At 32.7% G+C, this 20,788-nt stretch overlaps 2 protein-coding genes across 3 annotated transcripts; one reads left to right on the top strand and one right to left on the bottom strand.

The window, feature by feature from the left end:
* Positions 1-2,338: 2,338 nt before the first annotated feature.
* On the bottom strand, positions 2,339-16,942 carry LOC18589416 (mannosyl-oligosaccharide 1,2-alpha-mannosidase MNS1-like). 2 transcript variants are annotated; one of them, XM_088810102.1, is made up of 15 exons: positions 16,837-16,935; positions 16,541-16,742; positions 16,392-16,439; positions 16,078-16,293; positions 15,703-15,815; positions 15,412-15,477; positions 15,088-15,259; positions 13,048-13,137; positions 12,722-12,846; positions 11,229-11,294; positions 8,162-8,270; positions 7,981-8,079; positions 3,644-3,724; positions 3,397-3,567; positions 2,339-3,194 (listed from the first exon to the last, which is right to left on the bottom strand). In XM_088810102.1, the coding sequence occupies exons 2-15, from the start codon at positions 16,712-16,714 to the stop codon at positions 3,021-3,023; spliced, it is 1,704 nt and encodes a 567-aa protein (XP_088666228.1). In that variant the 5' UTR covers positions 16,715-16,742; positions 16,837-16,935; the 3' UTR covers positions 2,339-3,020. The 2 variants fall into 2 exon arrangements, with proteins under 2 accessions (XP_088666228.1, XP_088666229.1); XM_088810103.1 differs by lacking the exon at positions 15,088-15,259 and having other exon boundaries at positions 13,048-13,129; positions 16,541-16,942.
* Positions 16,943-17,055: 113 nt separating this feature from the next.
* Positions 17,056-20,075, top strand: LOC18589415 (4/1 protein short form protein). Its single transcript, XM_018127070.2, has 8 exons — positions 17,056-17,194; positions 17,419-17,524; positions 18,400-18,455; positions 18,609-18,686; positions 18,923-18,996; positions 19,067-19,200; positions 19,288-19,383; positions 19,766-20,075. The coding sequence occupies exons 1-8, from the start codon at positions 17,132-17,134 to the stop codon at positions 19,909-19,911; spliced, it is 753 nt and encodes a 250-aa protein (XP_017982559.2). The 5' UTR covers positions 17,056-17,131; the 3' UTR covers positions 19,912-20,075.
* The last annotated feature ends 713 nt before the right edge of the window (positions 20,076-20,788 follow it).

Genomic DNA, 20,788 nt, shown 5'->3' with positions numbered 1-20,788 from the left:
GGCGTGGACATGGAATAAGCCTGGCTCCCGGCATAGAAAAGAGAATGTGGGAAAACGCCAAAAGGAAAGCACCCCAATGTATATCAACTTTGAAGCAACAGCTCAGTTTGAATAACGCATGCCCTATCCAGCTGACACAAACACAAACAATTTTCTCTTTGCTGGGCTCACCTTTTCAAGCTCCCAACATGGATTCTCTTTGCCAGTGCAAAACCCATCACTCTCAAGAGATAGTACTAGATTCTATAACCACTTTTCATCATCCAGGGTTTATTTTATTTTTTCTTTTCCTTGCACTCTGCTTTTCTTATCTTTTCTATTTTGCATGGGAATATGGCTTTAACTTGTTCATTTTTATTTACGAATAGTAGCAGTACGTAGTAAGCAATTCAGCATTGAGACCCCACCCCCATTCTCAGTGTCATCATTGCAGCTGATGTGGTGGGAATAGGGCTGCCTTTAACTTTGTTCATGCCTTTCCTTTTCTCTTTGTTTTTTCCTGGTAGGGTTGAAGGAATGTCTCTTTGCTTCACCTTGTAAAATCTTCTCCTTTATTATTCTATCTTTCTGCCTCCCGGCCGGGTTTTACTGTTTACCCTGGCCCCCTTTCACTTGGATGAAAGCAACAAGTTTTTGGTCCTCATTTTTTTGCAATTAAATAGATAAATTTTTATTATCTAAAAGACTTAAAATCACTTTTAGGTGGGCCTATATACCTACCAAGGTCTCTTCATCACCTTTATTCTCCAAAAGAGCCCACTTAAGTTTTACCTCTCTTCTATATACATAGATGAGATTGATCAATGTTATACTAACATAATGACTATTGAGTTTTACACCCTTTCATATATATTTTTTTAATCCAATTAATTTTCATGTTTTATTCATGTAACCCATCCATATCATATATATTAATGTAATTAAAAGTTTACAGTTCTTTTTTAAAATCAAAATATCTCTAATAGCAATATTATATATTACTCATCAATCATTTTATAATTAAATAAAATATTAAATAATATGGTTAGAAAATATCATGTAAAACATTAAGTAATGTTACTTAAAACTATTTATTGCTGAATTTATCACATGATAAATTTATTACTTAAATGATATTCAATGGTATTATTTTGTATAATTTTTAATAATATTAAATTATTTCATAAAACATAAAATATTCTAATAATACCATTATACAATATTATTAACAATGAGATATTAAATATTCACTTAATTAATAATAATAAATTATGCAACTATAAACTTATATTAACAATGATATAAAATAATACCATTAATATTTAGTTAATAAATAATATTAAATTATTTAATAATAATAGATTTTACAATTTTAGTTATATTAATAATATATATAACGAAAAAGTATTTCATTATTATTAATTAATATAATATTAAAATTAAACGATATTATTTGAATTATATCTAATATATTAAAGAATATTATATAATTTTGAAATTAAATAATATTGTAATGTTAAAATTTAATATTTTCATGTACTTCATATTCAACATTCTTATATGTTTTTTCAAAAAATTTTGTGTTAAAATAAAACTACATGTTAATTTTGAAGTATTTAATTTATAAAAAAATTAATTTTATTTATAATTTTTATATATCATGAAAACATACATCATATTATTTTGTACATAGACATTATTCACTTGCAATTAATGTCAGAAACCAAAACATTGTTTCCGTACACAATAAAATAAAAAATTCTTGCTTCCAACAATTATGTAAATTTTGCTTTTGATTTTGATTTTTTTTTTTTTTGAATAGAAACATATTTTTGGTTAATGTTTTAAAAAAATGCTAAATACAGAAACAGAAAAGAAAAACAATATTGAAACGATTATTACACAATTGTTCTGATTAAAATTTGCGATTTTAATTTAGAGATTTTACAAGTCCAATAAATCTCCAAATATGCGTAAAGAAAGGAAAATTATAGGTATGAAACTTACTTACCAGATCTTTAGCTCTACAATTTGAGTAACTTTATATATCTCATTTCGTTAACCCTAACCATTCTGAAATTCATCAATTGAAGTGAATTAATCCTGTTTACAAACCATTCCCAAAACATATATATATATATATATATTTGGTTTTAAAATCCAAAATCCAAATCTTACCCCTTAAATACAAGTTTCATAACACCTTTTGTCTTCAAAATTTGAGTAAAAAAATTCACTTATTTAATAGAAAAATTGAATTTAGTAAACTAAAACATCAAATGCATTTACAGTAAACAAAAACATTTAAAGGGGACATGATTTTATGCTTTTATTAGGGGAATTTTGTCAACAACTGATGGACATATAAGAATAAGCCTTTTTTTCAATGTTACTAGAATACAACACCATATCATTCAAAAAACCTACCCCAATCTTAAATCCAAGCCCAATGTAAAAGTTGTTGCTGAAATTTATTCTATAAGATCCTTTCCAGCCTTCTAATCCCACCTAAAGACATGTGGCAGCTGCCTACAACTAAATCATCCTCGTGTAGAATATACAGTATAATATCATCTTTTCATCTGAATATGAAGCCTTACCTACCTAACCTACATTCTCCAATACTGAATACATATCATATAATTGCACTCCTATCTTAATGGGATATATGTGATTACCTAAACGCCCAAGTTTTTTGACTTCCTACAACACTACAATACATTGTTTCATATTTACTTGAGTCATATCAATTCTCATCTTCATATGTTCTGCACATTTCTCAAATCTATTATGCAGGAAACACTAATCAGCACATGCACTAATCTACTACAATTCTTTGTCAAATACTGGCCCCATCAAAACTGATAGACAGACATACCATCAATTTGCAGATGGAGCACGCCTTGATCGCTACTCCTACAATCAGTTGAGGTGGTTCAAGCTTAAAGCGGGGCAGCTGGGGGGAATAACTGAACTCTTAAGTATTTGCCTAGGGGCTAATCAGACGCTGTGGACCCTCTTTTCAGCATTGACTCAAACAGCTACTTCTCTTCATCAGAACTTCGTGCCACAATTTTCAGAGGATGAGCTTCTGTGTTAAAAACCCATTCATCAAGGGGGATGACAGATGGAGGTGAGAACAGGAGATACAGATACTTGAGCGTCTCCGCAAGAAAAAAACTTTGCATCATATTGTCCTTGACACCTGTATTCACCTGTATAAGAACGGCAAAAATATGTTTAACTGCAAAATATTGACATATTCGGACATAAAAAGGAAAGGCCAACTGGAGAAGAAACCATTGTTGGCAATTTTGGACTCAGATCAGGATATGTACCAATAAAGAAACTCAGATCAAAGAATAAGAAATCCATAACCAAAGATATCATTCACAAAAGATTTTGCTAAATGCTTACATCTTTAAGCCCGACATACCCAGTCTCTGTACGGGAGTTTCTTTCAAATGCTTGGAAGATATTCCAACCCCATTCTTGGTATGTTTTGTTTCCAGTAAGACGCCAGAGGTAAAAGAGCGACTCAACGGTCTCAGGCCTCAAAATATTCCATGATGTACCAACAGTCATGTCCTACAATTTCTTAGCTATCAAGCAGAGATATGAAGACAACAATTGTTGATACAATAGCCGGAGGAATGCATCAAACCTGTCCAGTGCGAAAGAAATAGTTCTCCCCAGCCAATTTTGTGGGTGTTGACTGATAGAAATTATAGCAAGTCCAGGCAAGCTACATCAAAATTGTCAGAGGATTCAGTCAGGATGGAACTAAAAGAGAATTAGTAGCCCAAGCAAACACGAATTTTCTCCTAAACAAAAGACTATATATCTATTTACCAAACTGGACTCTACTTTGACTTATATGCCATTTAAATATGAAAAAAGTATCTTATGTAACACTTCTGGAAGCACCAATGGTGGCATCGTCTTCAAGATATGTTTTATCAAGAAGCTCCAGTAATGTGATATAAAGAAGATGAAATTTAAACAGACATGATACGACAATTGCATAAGAAATTATAACCATCTCCAATCCTACAGCAATTCAATTTCTTCTTTACAGAAGAAGCAACCTCAAATGACAAAACAGAAAAAATTGATGAATTGTTTGCTAATCTAAGACCACCAATTCTCTCAAAATGTTCCCTCTAGACAACCAAAGCAACTTAAATGTATCTTTAAGCAATGATAGAAGTGATTGTAATACAACAGGAAGCATTCTCTTTTAACACATCAAAATATAAGGGTCCAAATGATCATGCATTCTGGAGTACTTAATAGGCAAGAAAGAATTTTTAAGAAGATGCACTAAACGTAAATGTAAATTCCTTTTGGCTGTTCCGCTTCTGCAAAACATAACAAAATGGTTCTCAAATGAAGATCATTTTACAGAGGACTAATAGACCAAAAAATGAGGCGGTAGGGGAGAGCATTTGAACAAATGCCCTTGAAAACTTCTATCACTTCCACATTCCAGTATTATTCTTTTAAGGGGATAAAATATTTAAAATTTTTTGCTTTAGTCAAAGTATAAATATTTTTGCACATATATTGCATTTTCTAATTTTGAGCAGACAAGTATCAAGATGTGCAAAAACTAATTTAGCTAAGATGAGGATGCAACAATGGATATGTATTAGTGAAAAAGCAAAAAAAAAAAAAAACGTGAAGATAACAATATAAGAAATGAGTGCATCAAGGAGAATGGGGGTAAGATCCCAATTGAGGAAAGGAAGAAGGAGAGATGATTTAAAAGCTTATCACATAAGTTTAAACTTGTAAATATGAGAAATGCTTGTAAAGCCGGTTCATAATGAACTTGGAATTATACAGCAGTTAACAATGTATTGGGCGATCAGCACAAGTAAAAGCATTTTATTTATCAGCATGTCCTTGTTTATTGTATATTAATTTTTTTGGCTAAATACCTTGATCAGAACTTTGATTAAATGTTCTATGAAACATGACTTTCAATTTGGTTCAATTAAGCAGTTATATTGTTAAAACTGATTCAGACAAGGAAAACTTTTAACAAAATATGTTAGATCCATGTGGCTAAAGAAGTAAAAGATGGCACATGACTTGGCAGTCAAACTAAGCTGCATCATCATTTTTTTAATTTTTCTTTCTTCTTTCCTTTCTTTTTTCTCTTTCCAGAATATTCTCTCTCTACCTCTCTTCATATTCTCACTTCTGTCACCCTCCCAATCTTCCCTTACCACCAACATGAGCAGCCTCTTTTGCCCACTGACAGGCCTGTCAACAGCCATCCACATCCGTCCACCCTTCCTTTCCTATCTTTCTCTGTCTAGAATGTTTTCTGCTGTTCTTGAATTCCATGAAATTTTAGTGCTCTTTTTGGGTGTTCATGTGTACATCACAGCATGAAGTGGGGTTGGACCATAGCTCTAGCATTCGAGCTGGTGGTGATGGCAAAGAGGTTGCAGCCATGGGGATTTTTGGGTCGGAGAACGGAATGGAAATGAAAAGGGGGGAATTTTAGGTTGACTAGTAACTTGTTGCTGGCCAAAGGAGGCTAGGGAGTAAAGGGAGGGTGACAGTAGTAAGAAAAGGGTGAGAGGCAAGAGAGAAAAAGTTTTCTGAAAAAGGAAAAAGAAAGGAAAAGTTCAAAACTAAAAGTAATGGAACATGGGTTAGTTTGAATGCCACATCTGTCACTTCTTTAACCATGTGGCTAGACTTAATGAATCTGACAGATTTCATAAACAATTTTCCTTTGAATTAATTTCAATAATATAAGTCCTTAACTGAATCAAAATGGAAATCATATCCAACATAGAACATTCGATCAAAATTAAAGTCCTCGAGGCATGTAACAACTTTTTAAAAATCATGGTCTTACCATATCCTTATTGTATCACCTATCTTGTATCAGAAAGCCTCATGGAGGCCCAAAAAATATTGTATCTCATATCTAAAGGCCTTGAAGAGACCCAAAAAACTATCATTCTCTAATACTGTTGCTAATAGAAACTTGATGGATTTTACCTTATAAAACTACGCACAAGTCTAGCAATACCATGCATCAAAATTTTTTTAATAAATTTCAGTCCATACCATTTGTAGACAAGACCTTTCATTAAAATCCAAAGGCAAAAGATTAACTTAATTTTATTTATTATGTAAAGTCATTATTTTCTTTATTACTACCTTCCATAAGTTGCATCCTTTGCTTTTGTTCATTAAAATTGCTAAATTTTACAACTACTACCAAATATGCTAGTATTGGTACGATTAGATGTAAAGTTTTTTGGCAAAAGTTGAACTAAATATTCACCTAAAGATAACATTTAGGTTATTATGCCCTTCCATAAGCTAAATCCTTGATTTTTACCTATATAAACAGCTAAATGGTACAACTACTACCAAATAAAGCTATTATTGCTATCGTAGACCTGTCATGCTCAAACATAGACCTCTATCTCAGTTACATGGACTCAGCACTTTAGACCACCGTACTCCTGTTGACACAACATGGCACAGATACAAACATGATATATATGTCCAACGCCGCGGCAGAAATACAGACTCAGCTTTTTTCTCCTCAGGCAAATCAAACACCAATAAAAATAAATGACACGAAAGAGATAGATGATTGCTTTGATAGGTGGTTTGGAGATGGAAAAAACATTTGCTATTATCATATTGACGGTCTATGCTCAGATTATCATTGTTTGCTATTTAAGTAAATTCTAGATAGTGGTTTAGAGCTTGGATAGGGTGGCTGAGTCATCATGCAAAGAGAAAATTTAGAGATAGAGTCAAAGACAATGGAGAGGAAGACGAGAGCAAGAGAATAATCAAAAACAAAGTGAAATGAGAAAGAGAAAGCTCAACAAAACATAAAGATGAGAAGATACTAGAATGGGTGGGCAGGAGACCTCTTTATGCATGGGTTTGTTCAATTTTCTTTCATTTTTTTTTTGGATGAAATATTTTGAATTGACTATTGGGTCAACTCAATATATCAGTTATTAATTCATTATATTTCTTGATCTTTTTGCAAAATAAAGGGTCACTAACAAGATAAGTGATAAGTGCTTTAGCCCAAATTTAGTTTTCTTAAATTGCATGATACAATATTTCACTTTGTTTTGCATAATATCAATTATTATATTTCTTAACCTCACATATGAAATTGCATGATACAACATTTCAAAAAAAAAAAATCTAAATGCCATATCAGCTTTGGAATTTCAATTTTCATAAACTATTTTTATAATATTACTACAAAATGTATCCATTTTGAACTCTTTTTAGCCAACTTCACGGGTACAAAATTTTGGATTGAAGGTGAGTCACAACTTAAAACACATATGTATACCCAAGTCCAGGTAACATAGGCCTCCATTAGCATTAATTTACTCCATAGGAAATTTTCGAGGATAAATAACCAAGTACAAACATCTCTTTTCCTTTCATATCAAGAACTTTTCTACACTCTTAATGCTTCTAATTTGCAAGCCTAGTAGACCTTTGGTGACTGGGACAACTAAATCCATTTGGAGAAATAAAATAATGACAAAAAGAGAGAAATCTAAAGCAAATTGAACGCAATGCACTACAACACAAACAAATGACAAAGCGGCAATGGAAAGGCTGACAAGTTAGGAGAATTCTTGAATGTACAAAATGCATTTTTTTCAACATAAGAATATTTTTTATTCTTTTTATATTCTCATATTATTTGGAATGACTAAGGATTTTGAAGGAAAAAAATTTTGTCAGATAACTCTGTTTGCACTTTTTCTCAACATACTTTATACTTTTGGTTTTTTATAGCCTCTCCCTTAAACATATAGTCTGCACAATCAAATGACTTTCAGAGTTTTACATGCATTATCCATAGGAATTTGCAATTCAAACAAGTAGCATTTAAGCCTGATTTTGCAGCAAGCTTCATGTGAGCCTTAAAAAGGTGTTTGTAATATATATGCCTATAGATATGTGTATGTGCATTCATACCTCTTCTGCAAGTGCTACGAATTTTTCAGCTTCTCCTGGACCATAACCAAAAGATCCTAAAGCCAACATTCCAGGGGCAAAGCATGCTAATTCATCCATCTGTATACATAAAGAAAAGATCCACTTAAAGAAACCAAGTCAATTAACACGTAGAAAATATGCTTGAGCTATTAGATACTACCTTGTCAGACAGTGAATTTCCAGTCTTTTCACATATGTAAGTGAATGAGGATGGTGTTGATCTTCGAATCAAGCTTTGCAGACCTTTCATTGATGTCTCCCACATATCCCTGTTTCCAGTATCCATTATGCTGGTCTAGTTAGCATCAGAGTTCCACAGAGAGACATTCTCAAAATAAATTTAATAATCTAATAGGTTGATATAATAAAGAACTTGATACAGTTTGTACAACTTTTCTACTTCCACTTGAAATGTTTACTAGGAATACTAAAAAGCATCATGTTGTTACATATGTCAAAGAAAATGAGCAAAAGAGACCACAGCATTTTCATGAGTGGCAATAGAAAATGGTCAGAGAGATATATAACGTGTACCCATGTCACAATCATTACATCAATATATTTATGCCATTATATAGAAGAACAAATGATTCAATCATTTTTTTCAAAGATTAAATCCTGTTCTAGGTAGTAGCTATAGATATACTAGGACAATAAACTGCTGTGTACGCCTAGAGATTTCAAGAGATTAGTGATTTGAAATCTTGCATTTCATATGAGTAACATGATTACCTTCAATAAAGATTTGCAGCTACCATATGCCATGCACTAGCTAGATGCATAAAATGGTCACAGACATATACTAAATATTTTCCATGCACACTTCATCTTCTTTGACTCAAATCAGTTGCATTTACTGGCATGTTGGTCTCGCTAGCCTACTTACATGATGACTGACATTTGTATTGAAGCCAAAACATGTCTGGAAATAGGCTCACCCTAAAAATACTCATTTTGTTATCAAGACAGCAATATATACATGCCAGTAAAAAAAGAACAATTAATTCAATCAGTTTTTTCTGAAATTTAATCCTGTTCTAGGTAGTAGACTGGTAGCTACAGACATACTAGGCAATAAACTATTGTGTACACCTACAGAATGCAACAGAGTAGTGGTTTACACTCTTGCAGTTCATAAATTAGCAATAAGATTACTTGAACATAATGATTGGCTAACCCCCTGCATGCCATGCGCTAGGTAGATGCACAAATTCTTAGTGCCCATTTGGCTTGGCTTATTTTTAGCTTATTTACTGCTTAAAAGCAGAAGCTGAGTCAAATAGGATTTCGTAAAAAGCTCTTAAAAAAAGTAGTTTTTTTTTTTAAAAATAAAATCTGAAAAAAAAAAGCTTAAAAAAAAGCTCCAATTAAGAGCTTTCTCTTCTCTTTTTTTCATTTTAGAGCTTTCTCTCCTCTTTTTGTTTTTTTAAAACACGCCAACTTATTAGGAGAGCTATTGTTTCCCAAAAAGATCCTCCCTTTCTCCTTATCGATCTTCCTCTCCTCTCTCCCTTTTTGTAAATCAACATTCTAGAGGTTTTTTTTATCTTACAAAAATTAAGAAAAAAGAAGAACCAAAATTCAAAACTGCATTCAGGTATTATTTCTTTTTTTTTCTTTCTATTTTGTTTTTCATTTTATTTTCTATCGTTTTTTTTTGTACTTTGAAAACTCTCTTTATTAGTTGATATTTCTCAATTTATTATTTGATATGATAATTATGTGATGTTTATTTATTAACTTCTTTATGGTGTATATAATATTTGATGATTATGATTTAAATAATTAATTAAATAGGTCAGTGGTTGTTGAGATAAATTAGATGAAAATTGAGATAATATTTGTTGATTATGGTTATTGAGATAATATTGTTCATGAAGGTGAACTTTGTTAGTAAGGACATCAATAGCTAAACGTGATTTTCCTGAATTATTATTATTATTACCTTAGACTTCTCTTCTTCTTTTTTGGGTTCTCCTCCATTCTTAGGGTTATGAGTTTCAGTAGTCGACTCACTGCTTTCTTTCATCTCTCGTTTATTTTTATTTGATTCAATTTTTTTTTCTTGATTTTATTTATTTATTATTTTCAATAAAAATTATTTATGAATTATGTGTTACTTATAAATTATTTGTGAAACTTTTTTTTATGATTTATTATTAATTATAAACTTTATGTTATATAAAAATCCTTTTAATATTTTCAAAAATTTATTTTAAATAGATAACAAATAAAATTAATTTTTTTATTTTGAACAAAGAAATTCGCGATTAATAAAAGTTATTTATTAAATACCCTTTATAGTAATTTTAACTAAAATTAGAGTTTATATAAGTTGTTTTGCCAAACAACTTATCTATAAAAAAGAGCTTATAAAAAGTAAATTTATCAAACTTTAGCTTAATTTTAAAAACTATTATTTTTCATAAAAGCTTTATAATAGCTTTTAAGTTAAAAAAAAAACCAAGCCAAACATGCTCTTAGAAATCGCACAGAATGTATAGTTATCAGCAAGGACCTATGCTGGTTGCCACATTATAATAAATGTTGTTTAAAGCTTCTTCCCTATAATGCTTTACAACTCCTGAATTATCATTACCAGCTTAGACTTCTTTTCTTCTTTTTTGGTTCTCCTCCATTCTTAGGGTTATGAGTTCCAGTAGTCGACTCACTGCTTTCTTTCATCTCTCATTTTTTTTTATTTGATTCAATTTTTTTCTCTTGATTTTATTTATTTATTATTATTCAATAAAAAATTATTTATGAATTATGCGTTATTTATAAATTATTTGTGGAACTTTTTTTTATGATTTATTATTAATTATAAACTTTATGTTATATAAAAATCCTTTTAATATTTTCAAAAATTTATTTTAAATAGATAAAAAAATAAAATTAATTTTTTTATTTTGAACAAAGAAATTCATGATTAATAAAATGTTATTTATTAAATATCTTTTATAGTAATTTTAACTAAAATTAGAGTTTATATAAGTTGTTTTGCCAAACAACTTATCTATAAAAAAGAGCTTATAAAAAGTAAATTTATCAAATAACTTTAACTTAATTTTAAAAGCTATTATTTTTCATAAAAGCTTTATAATAGCTTTTAAGTTAAAAAAAAGTCAGGCCAAACACGCTCTTAGAAATCGCACAGAATGTATAGTTATCAGCAAGGACCCATGCTGGTTGCCACATTACAATAAATGCTGTTTAAAGCTTCTTACCTGTAATGCTTTACAGCTTCTGTTTTGTTTCCCTGTATCCAAGCTTTCAGTAGGTACTCATAAAAACTGCACCAAGAGGAAAATCATGTGTTTATTCTAATTATCATTCAGAACACTACAGAATGAAAAAAATAAAGTAGAATTATATCTTGTACAGAACTTAGGTGGTAGACTAGATATTATTTCTTAAATTTTTGATAATCCGCCTCTCAGCCCACAGCATCTCCATTAGAATGCCTTACTCTGAAACCATGCCACTGAATACCCTAATTGTGCAAAAGGGTACCTCATCCCCTCTAAAGAACCAACTCAGGAGATATAACTTAATTTTAATTTCTTCCAAAAGTCAACAAAGTTTAATCTGAAGCTATATCTTGTAACCAAAGTAACAACCCTAAGGACCCATCAAAAACTCAGATTTAATAAGCACAAGGGTATATGCCCATCTATAGAATTCTAATAATTCGAATACTATTATGTCTCATTTTTTAATCTAACAAAACATTCTAGATACCAGTTTTTCGTCAATTTTAAATTAATAAACTTAACCTTGTTCCCAAGCCGTCTTGCAGATACTCCTATGAAATCAGATTGAGGAATACATGTACAAGGGTTCAATCTCACGAATGCTGGCAAGATCCTTGGTTAATTTCTTGTCTTTTGGAGATGCTGCAGAGAGTTGGTTTGATGGCTTAGACACAAGGATTATTAAGGTTTCTCTAAAGTACAAGTGCCTCCAATGTGTTCTATTAAACATATATAGCCCCACTTTCTACCTTTTTATCACAAACTCACAGCAACAACTTGTCACCCTAGAAACATCTTTAATCCAGAGTGTGCTGGCATCTGAAATTGATTTTGGTTAAAGAAATTTTCAAGACAAAGCTCTCTATCTCACACACCTATTTCAAACATCTCTTCTCAATTAAAATCCTAGCTCCAAGCTACTAATTTTTCTTCCTGCTCTCAATTTTTTTTTTTTTTGAAAAGCTTGCTGCTCTTTATTTACCAGTTCCAGCTTCCTATTTCCTACTCCTAGCTTCCATCCTGCACCTATCTTCCTACTTCCTATTATCTTCAACAAACATATTATTTGGCACTCTTCAGTCCCACTCTCAGTCACCTCTACCTCAATCTTATGCACTCGTTTGTTATGAAACGTCACCACACACAAAGGACCATCTAAACAAACACATATAGAACAATACAAATTACTTATATTTAATCAGGGATAAACTACAAAATCTTAGCACAATATCCAGACTTAATAAGTTCCATATGAAGTATCCCAACAGCCCATCCTTCTAGCAATTGAATTGAATGAGGATTCTGAATCTAGAGTATCAACACATCATCCAATTACACCTGGTATAACTTGTTTGAAACTAGTATTTTAACAATAACAAATTATAACACCCAAGCTATCATTGTCTCGAAAAAATTGATCACATTCAATGTGGACATAACATCCTAATGGAAGAAAAAGTTAGCACCTATCACCCATAGCACCAAATGTAATAGTTGAGTATGCTGTTGTTCCACTATGAGGATTGATGTAGATTGGGAGCAAACCATCAGAAGGGAAGATTTTATGGACTTCTTTGATGACATTCTCCACCTGAAATTTAGGTCTGCTATTAAGTTTCAGAAAGCAAACAAAAAAAGCTTATGTTTTATACGTAAATTTTACCATCTTCATGGAGAAACTATGTAGAACTTTTGAAATGCAAAGGCATAATTAAACAGAAAATGAGAACTGAAAGCAAAGCAATGCCAAGTGATAACATCAAACTATTAAGCTATATGCCAAAAGGAATACCTTCTGCTGGTATTTGGCATCTTTTATTCGTTGAGATAAAGCAATAAACTCTAGCTGCTCTGTTCCAGAATCTGCCAGGATACTGTTTCCCTAGAAATACAGAAGTTTCACAAAAAATGGAAGAAGCAATGCTCCAAGAATCACAGATGCGTACTTCAAAAAACAGGCATAGAATTGTGCATTAGTATAAAGATCTAAATATAGCAATACAGTAAGTAAAATTTTATGTAGCACAAAAGTAACAAACTAACAACCAGTGAGGTGCACAAATTAGTATCATGAAAATTTTTGAAATCAAACTTCCCTAAGAATGCATAATATAGGATTACAAAACCTTCCACGAGATGTCATAGTTACCAGAGATTTTGGCAGACTTCAGCAGAATGTGAAGAAGTGACTACTTCAATGAAACCAATATCATGTTTAGATGAAAGAAATGGAAAGAAGTGAAGTGGATAGAAACTGTTAAATTTCTTCTTACGATAGAAAAATTAGGAGAGAACTGAAAAGAAAAGAAGAGAAACCATTTGATGGAGAATCACCTTAGGGTTTTATTTTTTTTAATTAGGGATGTAATTTGTTATATTTACAGTTTTATGGCTTATGCCTACAAATATGTTTAAGGGTTATTTCTTTTAGAAGGTTTTGGATTAAGAATTATTGAGATTCTGGAATAGTGTTTGAGATTACCCCTTATGGATTCTCTGTGGTTTTCTCTCCCTAATTCTACTATTTCTCTCCAATTTCCTATGTTTCTTCCCCTTTTCCCCTCTAAATTTTCCACTGATCTCGAGTCTCTCTGTATTTCCCCTTCTAAATCACTGTTACTTACAATTTCTCTCACTCGTTTTCATCTCTTTAAAGTAGAGAGATTTAGAGATGAACGAAACTCGCTGAGGAGATTCCTCATAATTTTAATTCTCTCCAATTCAAACAATTAGAAATTTTATTTCTCTGTTTTATAATTTCCTCATTTGTTTCCTATATTTCTTATCTTTTCACCTTATATCTGTGAAAGAAAAAAAACACATGGTAAAGTTCTGACCAAGCATAAAACACTAAACTAGCACTCCATAGGCAAAGGACATGATCCTGCTATAACAATTGTGTGAATAAAGAGTCAAATACTTTCCTTAGAAATCACATTAATTCTGTTTTTCCCATAAAAGGTACAAGAGTTTTACACTTTCCCAAATGCATGAAATCAAGAACAAATATATTCAGAGGGTTGAGAAAGCAGCACAGGAGTAAAAGAAAAGTCCAAACACCTTAAATTTTGACCATTCCTTTGCCCCAATTCGGTAAGTATTCTTCATAAACCATCTCTTTCCTTGTTCAATTTGAAGGAGGTATTTTTCTCCCATATCCAAACTAAAGTTTTGCAATTTTCTTCAGACAGTTTTCGAAAAAGTATGAGCCACATCCAAAGCCTATAAATATTTCTCTTGCCTATGACTCCAATTTCTGCTAATTGTTTCTTGATGGGATTAGTAATTTTATCATCAGGCTGGATTTTTTAAGCTACTCCAAAAAGTATGAAGACAGTTTTGGTAAAACTATGAGCCACACCAAAAAGCTAGTAATATTTATCTTGCCTCTCAATCCAATTTATGCTAACTATTTTTGGTTGGGCTTAGTAATTTTATCATTGTGCTAGCTTTTTGGAATGGATTGCATGCATATCAGATGCAAGTTTCAACTATAAAAACATGAAGGTTTACATTTTCATATTAGCCAAGTTGAGGACCCTAGGGCTGCATTACTAGGGAAAATCCTAGATTACTGTTCCCATGCCTTTACAATCCACAGACATTGTTGAAAAGGATAGAATGTAGAAGAAAATGTCAAACAAGGTCAAGCTACATTAAAATAGTACTAAGTATAATTTAGATAGAAAAAATGTGTATTAGAGTCATATAGTAACACTGAAATGCTGTAGGAAATATGTCTAAGCGAAAATAATGAATCATATGAAGATAGAAATGGACATTCTGGTATCAATTATTTTAAAACAGTCAACAATAAAAGTTCAGAACTTACTCCTGTCCACCTATGGTTATAAGCATGTCCATGTGCTAAATTAATTCTGTTATAGGGGATTCCTGATGCTGTGTTCCATGCAGGCAACAACCTATCTGTGATATCTCTAGCCTTTTGAAGGAAAATATCATCTCCAGAGAGATCAAATACACTAAGAAGCCCGCCTACAACTCTAAGTTCAACAAACGCAAACAAAAAGCAGAAAGATATATTAGTGCAGAAACAGCATATTTGCTTGCCTGCTGCACAACCACAGAAACTCATCTACCAAACTTTAGAGTAAGTAATGACTAAACAAAACAAGATTAAACCTTCTAACGCAACCTTATGGTTGTCTCAAAAACACTAGCTTCATAGTCCTTGTTAAAATCCAATGAGTTTGCAACCCACCTGCAATAATTTATTGTTATGGCGATGTAAGTGCAAAAACTTGTAAGCACATATAAATAAAACTCATGAGTAAAGAATCAAGTTACAAGCCATGTACAATAAATCCTTGGACATTGCATCTCTGGGTTTCCAAATGTAATGGTATAATGGAATCCAGCATATTACACGGATATGAGGCATCTATATGCAGATAAAATGACAATATATAAACAATTGCAAACTCACTCTCTAGCTCTGTGAAACTGCTCTTGGAGGCCCATTATAAACAATGTATCGAGAGAATCAACGAGGGTTGCTCCAAGCCCACCAAAGCTATCAACACCATTCTTTGTTTGAGGCTGTTGCAAAATTAACTCATTAGTTCTAGAACACAGAAAAGAACACAGAGTAGCAACAGAAAGTACATTGTTTGTCAGGACCACAGCTTAGAATTACAATAGTAACGAAATACGGGACTAAAATTCATCCATTCAGAATCAATGCTTTCTATATATGGACCCCAGAAAAGTAAACTATGGAAATGAATTGAATGCCATGAAACAATCTGTTAAATCATTCATCTAATCTTAAAAAAAAAAAAAAAAAAAAAAAGCAGTTCACCTGAAGTTCATCTTGGCCCCACGCATACTTTTCGTAGGAATTCCAAGCATGAAGCATTGCGTCTTTCACTTTCTGTCTTCGTTCAATATTAATAGGATCTCCATCATCCTTAGCAACCTGTTTCTTAATATTATTATTATCATCATCATCATCTCCAATCTCAATAATCTTTTTCTCCACACCTGAACCTCTCAACTTGCTCTTCAATTCTAGAACCTGCAAAATTGCAACACATTATTATAGCGAACAGTAATCTGGGCTCTGGCATTGTGGCTCAGCCCACCGACCAAATCCAGAAAACAAAACTAATTTACCTGATTTTGCAAACTTGTGACTTGTTGATTTAATGTGGTTACCTTTCGCTGAAAATAGCACTTACTTATATAAGTTATTAATTATCATAACAAATGTAAAATTAACGATGAGAAGAAGGGAAAAAGGCAAAGGTGTATGTTTGATTAACCTGATGGGCGGAGGAGAGGGTTCGGCGGTCCCAGAGAAAGTAATTAAGGGAAATGAAGACGAAGATGATGAATGCCAGTCGTTTAGGCCGTTTGAGGCAACACGACGGGTGAAGATATCGCCATCCCCCTCTTCTCCACCAAGATGAAGATGAAGACGACGATTTCTTTCCCATTCTCAGCCTCTTTCACCCGACGATCTTACTAGGGTTGGATCAACGGGAAAACAACTGTGAATAACCAGGATTAATTCTGGATTCAATCAAATGAAACAAGGAACTTGTTTTATTTCACTCGCCTTTCACAAGTCCACGCAGGTCAACCTTCCTCCCAAAGGGTTGGGGTTGGAAAAGTCACGCACCTTACACATTTTGCAATTTGTTGTTGCAACTTGCAAAATTGTAGTACTACAAATTGGGAGGCCAAATTTTAAGGTCCACCGATTTATATATATATTTAAGAAAATATACTAGGCAACGGCTACAGAGCAAGGTCAAATAAGAAAAATTTTAAAAAAAAATTAAGTCTATAATTATAAAAGATACATAGAGAGAGGGAAACAGCGAAGGGAGGATTCAGATAACATTGAAAAAATGGCGGGAACTAGCGACACCTACACCGATTCGCTTCTCTCTGGTTTCGATCAAATTTACAATGTAAACTCACTCTCTTTCTCTATTTGTAGTTTTTCATTTCTTAGCTGCGCTTTTCCTTTCTGCTGTGGTTGCTGATTAAGGTTGGAATCACTACTCTATTTGAAAATGCGGGGTTTGCTTACGTGAACACTTTCCCGATTCCCAAACAGAGTTCCAGCCATTACCAAATGTCCTCCTCCTCCTCAGTTCTTCGTTTTGTTGATATTGTTTTTTGGGTTATTCAGGATTTCAAGAGGGGAATCCAAGAGATTCAGTTTCTGAAATCTAACTGGAATGCAGAAATAAAGAGAAGAGAAGCTCTTGAAATCACTTGTCACTCTCTCAAACAGGGTGCTTCCTTAATCCTTTTGATTTATTCAAAGATCGTAATCTGATATAAGCTTTTCATTTCTTCTGCTTTTAGTTACCGTTAAATGTTTGGAGGACACCCTTTGGTCTCCTGAGACCACCACACTATCACTATACATAGTTTGGTAGGAAGGAAGGAAGGATAATGGAGAGAAGTGATAAAGCTGAAGATAGAAAGAGGGAATGAGAGAAAGGAAAGTTAATTTTCCTTCTTTGTGTTTGGGACCAAGGATGAGAAATGGGAGGGAAAGGAAGAGATTGTGGGGGGAAAAATTATAAATAAAATGGTTAATTTAAGTTGATTGAGTGTTTAGTCCCACTAGAGAGTAGATTTGAAAGGAAGAGAAAGTTATAAATCCACTCACTTTCCTTCTTCATTCCACTCTTGCCTTCCTCCCTCTTCTCCTGTTACCAATCACGGTAAATTAGTTGCAAGAAGAATGTACAGCGTTTACGCATGTAATCCTACTTTACTTGAGTATGGGTTATGTAGGATGAGGGATCTCGTTTACAACCTCTTGTTGCCATGTTAAATATTAGGATTCAATCCCCTCCGCTGTGCCTCCTTGATTCTTCCTAAATTACATCTTTCCTACACATATGTTTAGTGCCATCATTAGCACCATAAATCATTCAATGTTGGTCCTCCCTAGATTTTGTCCAGTGAGTTTGCATGCATTGACTGCTATGGTGACATTAGTTTTCACATTACATTGAACTGAAGGACCCTAAGTTCTTTTCCCTCTTCTAATTTCCTATGAAGTTTGACATCACCAATTTTTCTAGAGCTGCATATTGTAATTTTGTATGCATAAACTTAATTGAACTTTCTTTTTGTTGATTTCCCCACATTGTAGATAATGCACGACTGACAAAACTTTACACAGAATCTTTACGCAATCTGGCTGAGCAGGTGCACTCTCCTTTCATTTCCTTGTCCTATGCACCTTTCAGTTTATCTCGTTAAATTTAGTGCAGAATTTTGTTATAATAAGAAGTTAGGACCAATAGTATGGTTCAGTTGAGTTGAGAATTAAATTTAGAAACCTTTTATTTCTGAATCCAGCTTGAAAACCATACCAAATGCCAGAGATTCAAAGAAGAACTCTTGAGAAGGAATGATGAATATCACGCTAAAGAAGAGGTAAGTATCTTTGATGCTGAACTCTTCATTGCTCTAGTCAGCCAGTTAGTTTATATAGTCCAACTGTGCGAGGTCTTTTAGGTCACATAATGCATCCCAAAAAAAAAACGTGTGATTGAAATGCTGAAAAATGCCTCCACAAATGTCTTTTAGTGAACTAACATCATCTTGTTTGGGCTTAAGAGAATTTTTTAGATGAAAGTGCATGACAGTGAGAAGTCAAAATCTCTGAGCAGGAATATAAGAAGGCTATGGAATTGCTTAAGCGAGACTGTGTAAAAAAAATTGGGGATCTGGAGGCTAAAGTCAGGTAAATTTCCAGTAAGTTGCTCAAATATATTCTGTTTTTGTGGTTGAAAATGAAATTTACCTTCTATCAGAGGTCTTCTACTTGAAAAAGCAACAAATGAAGCAACCACGAATCACCTGCGTAAAGATTTGGCAACACAGAGAGGCCATGCACAAGTTCTATCAAAGAGGTTGGATCAACTACATTCTGATGAGGAATCAAAATGTGAGGTTCTAATTTTACAACCATTCGCAAACTTTCCAACCAGATTTTGTTGCATAATTGTTATAGATGCTAAATATACATTGGCAGATCTTCCGGAGATTCTGGACTTAAAAGATTGTCTGCTGATTGAACAAGAAGAGAAAAATGATTTGAATAAGAAACTCCAGGAAATGGAAAAGGAATGTGAGTTTGTGCTTGCCTTTCGACATTATATCACTTGTTATGCTTGTTTGAACATATAAAATTATTTTCAATTTAAAATCAGATTCCTTTTATATACGTAGAATCTGAACCAAAAATGTCAATTTTCTGATCATTAAAGCCCCTATCACCTGGTTTTAACCAAACTTGCCATTTCTAACAGTATGTTTGATGCATATTCATCTTCTAATTACTTATAAATCCTTGCCCAGCACTATGATGAGGGCTTCTTAATAAATCTTATTTGATTTTGAGGTAGCTGGACTCAGCTTCAGTGCATAAGATTTCAAAGGATGTTTTTGCATTTCTATGAACTTCTGATCTCCTTGTGTGAAATACCACTGTTATAATGAGTGCACTGCAGTGTTGATCAGCAGAACGAAGCTTGCGGAGCAGCAACAAGATTCAGCTTCAAGTCGGCAAGTTGAAACACTTAAGCTGAAGATTATGAAACTAAGAAAGGAGAATGAGATCCTTAAAAGGAAGCTTTCATCTTTGGACGATGGCTAGAAAGGCAGTATCTCTAGCTGTGTCCCTTCTGAATTGGACTCCATGATCTGTTATGGGATCAACTTTATGCATGTACAATTGACTGCAATTCTACCGCGTAGTGACTATATTCAATAATCAAGAATCAAGAATCAAGATGGTGCCTTGAGAAAGATTAGACCATTTATACTGAGGGTCTTAGATATGGGTAAGTGTGTTGGGAAAGTCCTTCAAATTTTAAAAGCCCTTTACCACTTCTGTCATACGTTTCTGAATAAGTATTTTTAGTATCTTCCCTAAGTATCTATAAAAGAAAATTGTGAGAAATGACATTTCTTGATAAAACATTTTAAAAATAACCATCAAAATAAATTTAACTGCTTTTAGCCACATTTAATCATGACTTGACAAAAATACTCTTTAAACTATTTCAAATAGATTAAATAATTCATCACAATTCTCTCCATTTGTGCTTCAAATTTCTCTCTCTCACCATCCTATTCTTTCAAATTTTATCGATTTCTCTCTTCGGCATTCGTTTGCTATGCTTCCGATTTCTCTCTCTCACATTTTCAGATTTTTCTTTCTTGCGTTTTCAAGACACCAAGCAATAGTTTTGATGTGCTTGGGTGGGTGGTTATTTGGAAAATTTGATTTTTAGATATTTTGGATAAAACTAAAACAGTAGAAATAATCACAGATGTATGAAATAACTTTTAATTGAATCAATTCAGAACCTAGACACCAACAAACTCAAAATTTTGAAATTTATAAACTTAGGTTTTCAAATGAATTTTTTTTTATTTTTAGTCAAAGTAGGTGTTTTAGATAAAAAAAATTGTATTTTAATTTATGAAAACCTGTTAGAAACACTTTAATCGGTGCCAAATTGTCAAAA

This window comes from Theobroma cacao, chromosome 9 (genome assembly GCF_053813885.1).
Source record: "Theobroma cacao isolate CCN51 chromosome 9, ASM5381388v1, whole genome shotgun sequence".
Lineage (NCBI taxonomy): Eukaryota > Viridiplantae > Streptophyta > Magnoliopsida > Malvales > Malvaceae > Theobroma > Theobroma cacao.
Note: the sequence above shows the minus strand (reverse complement) of the source record. Positions and strands in the feature narration are given on the sequence as shown.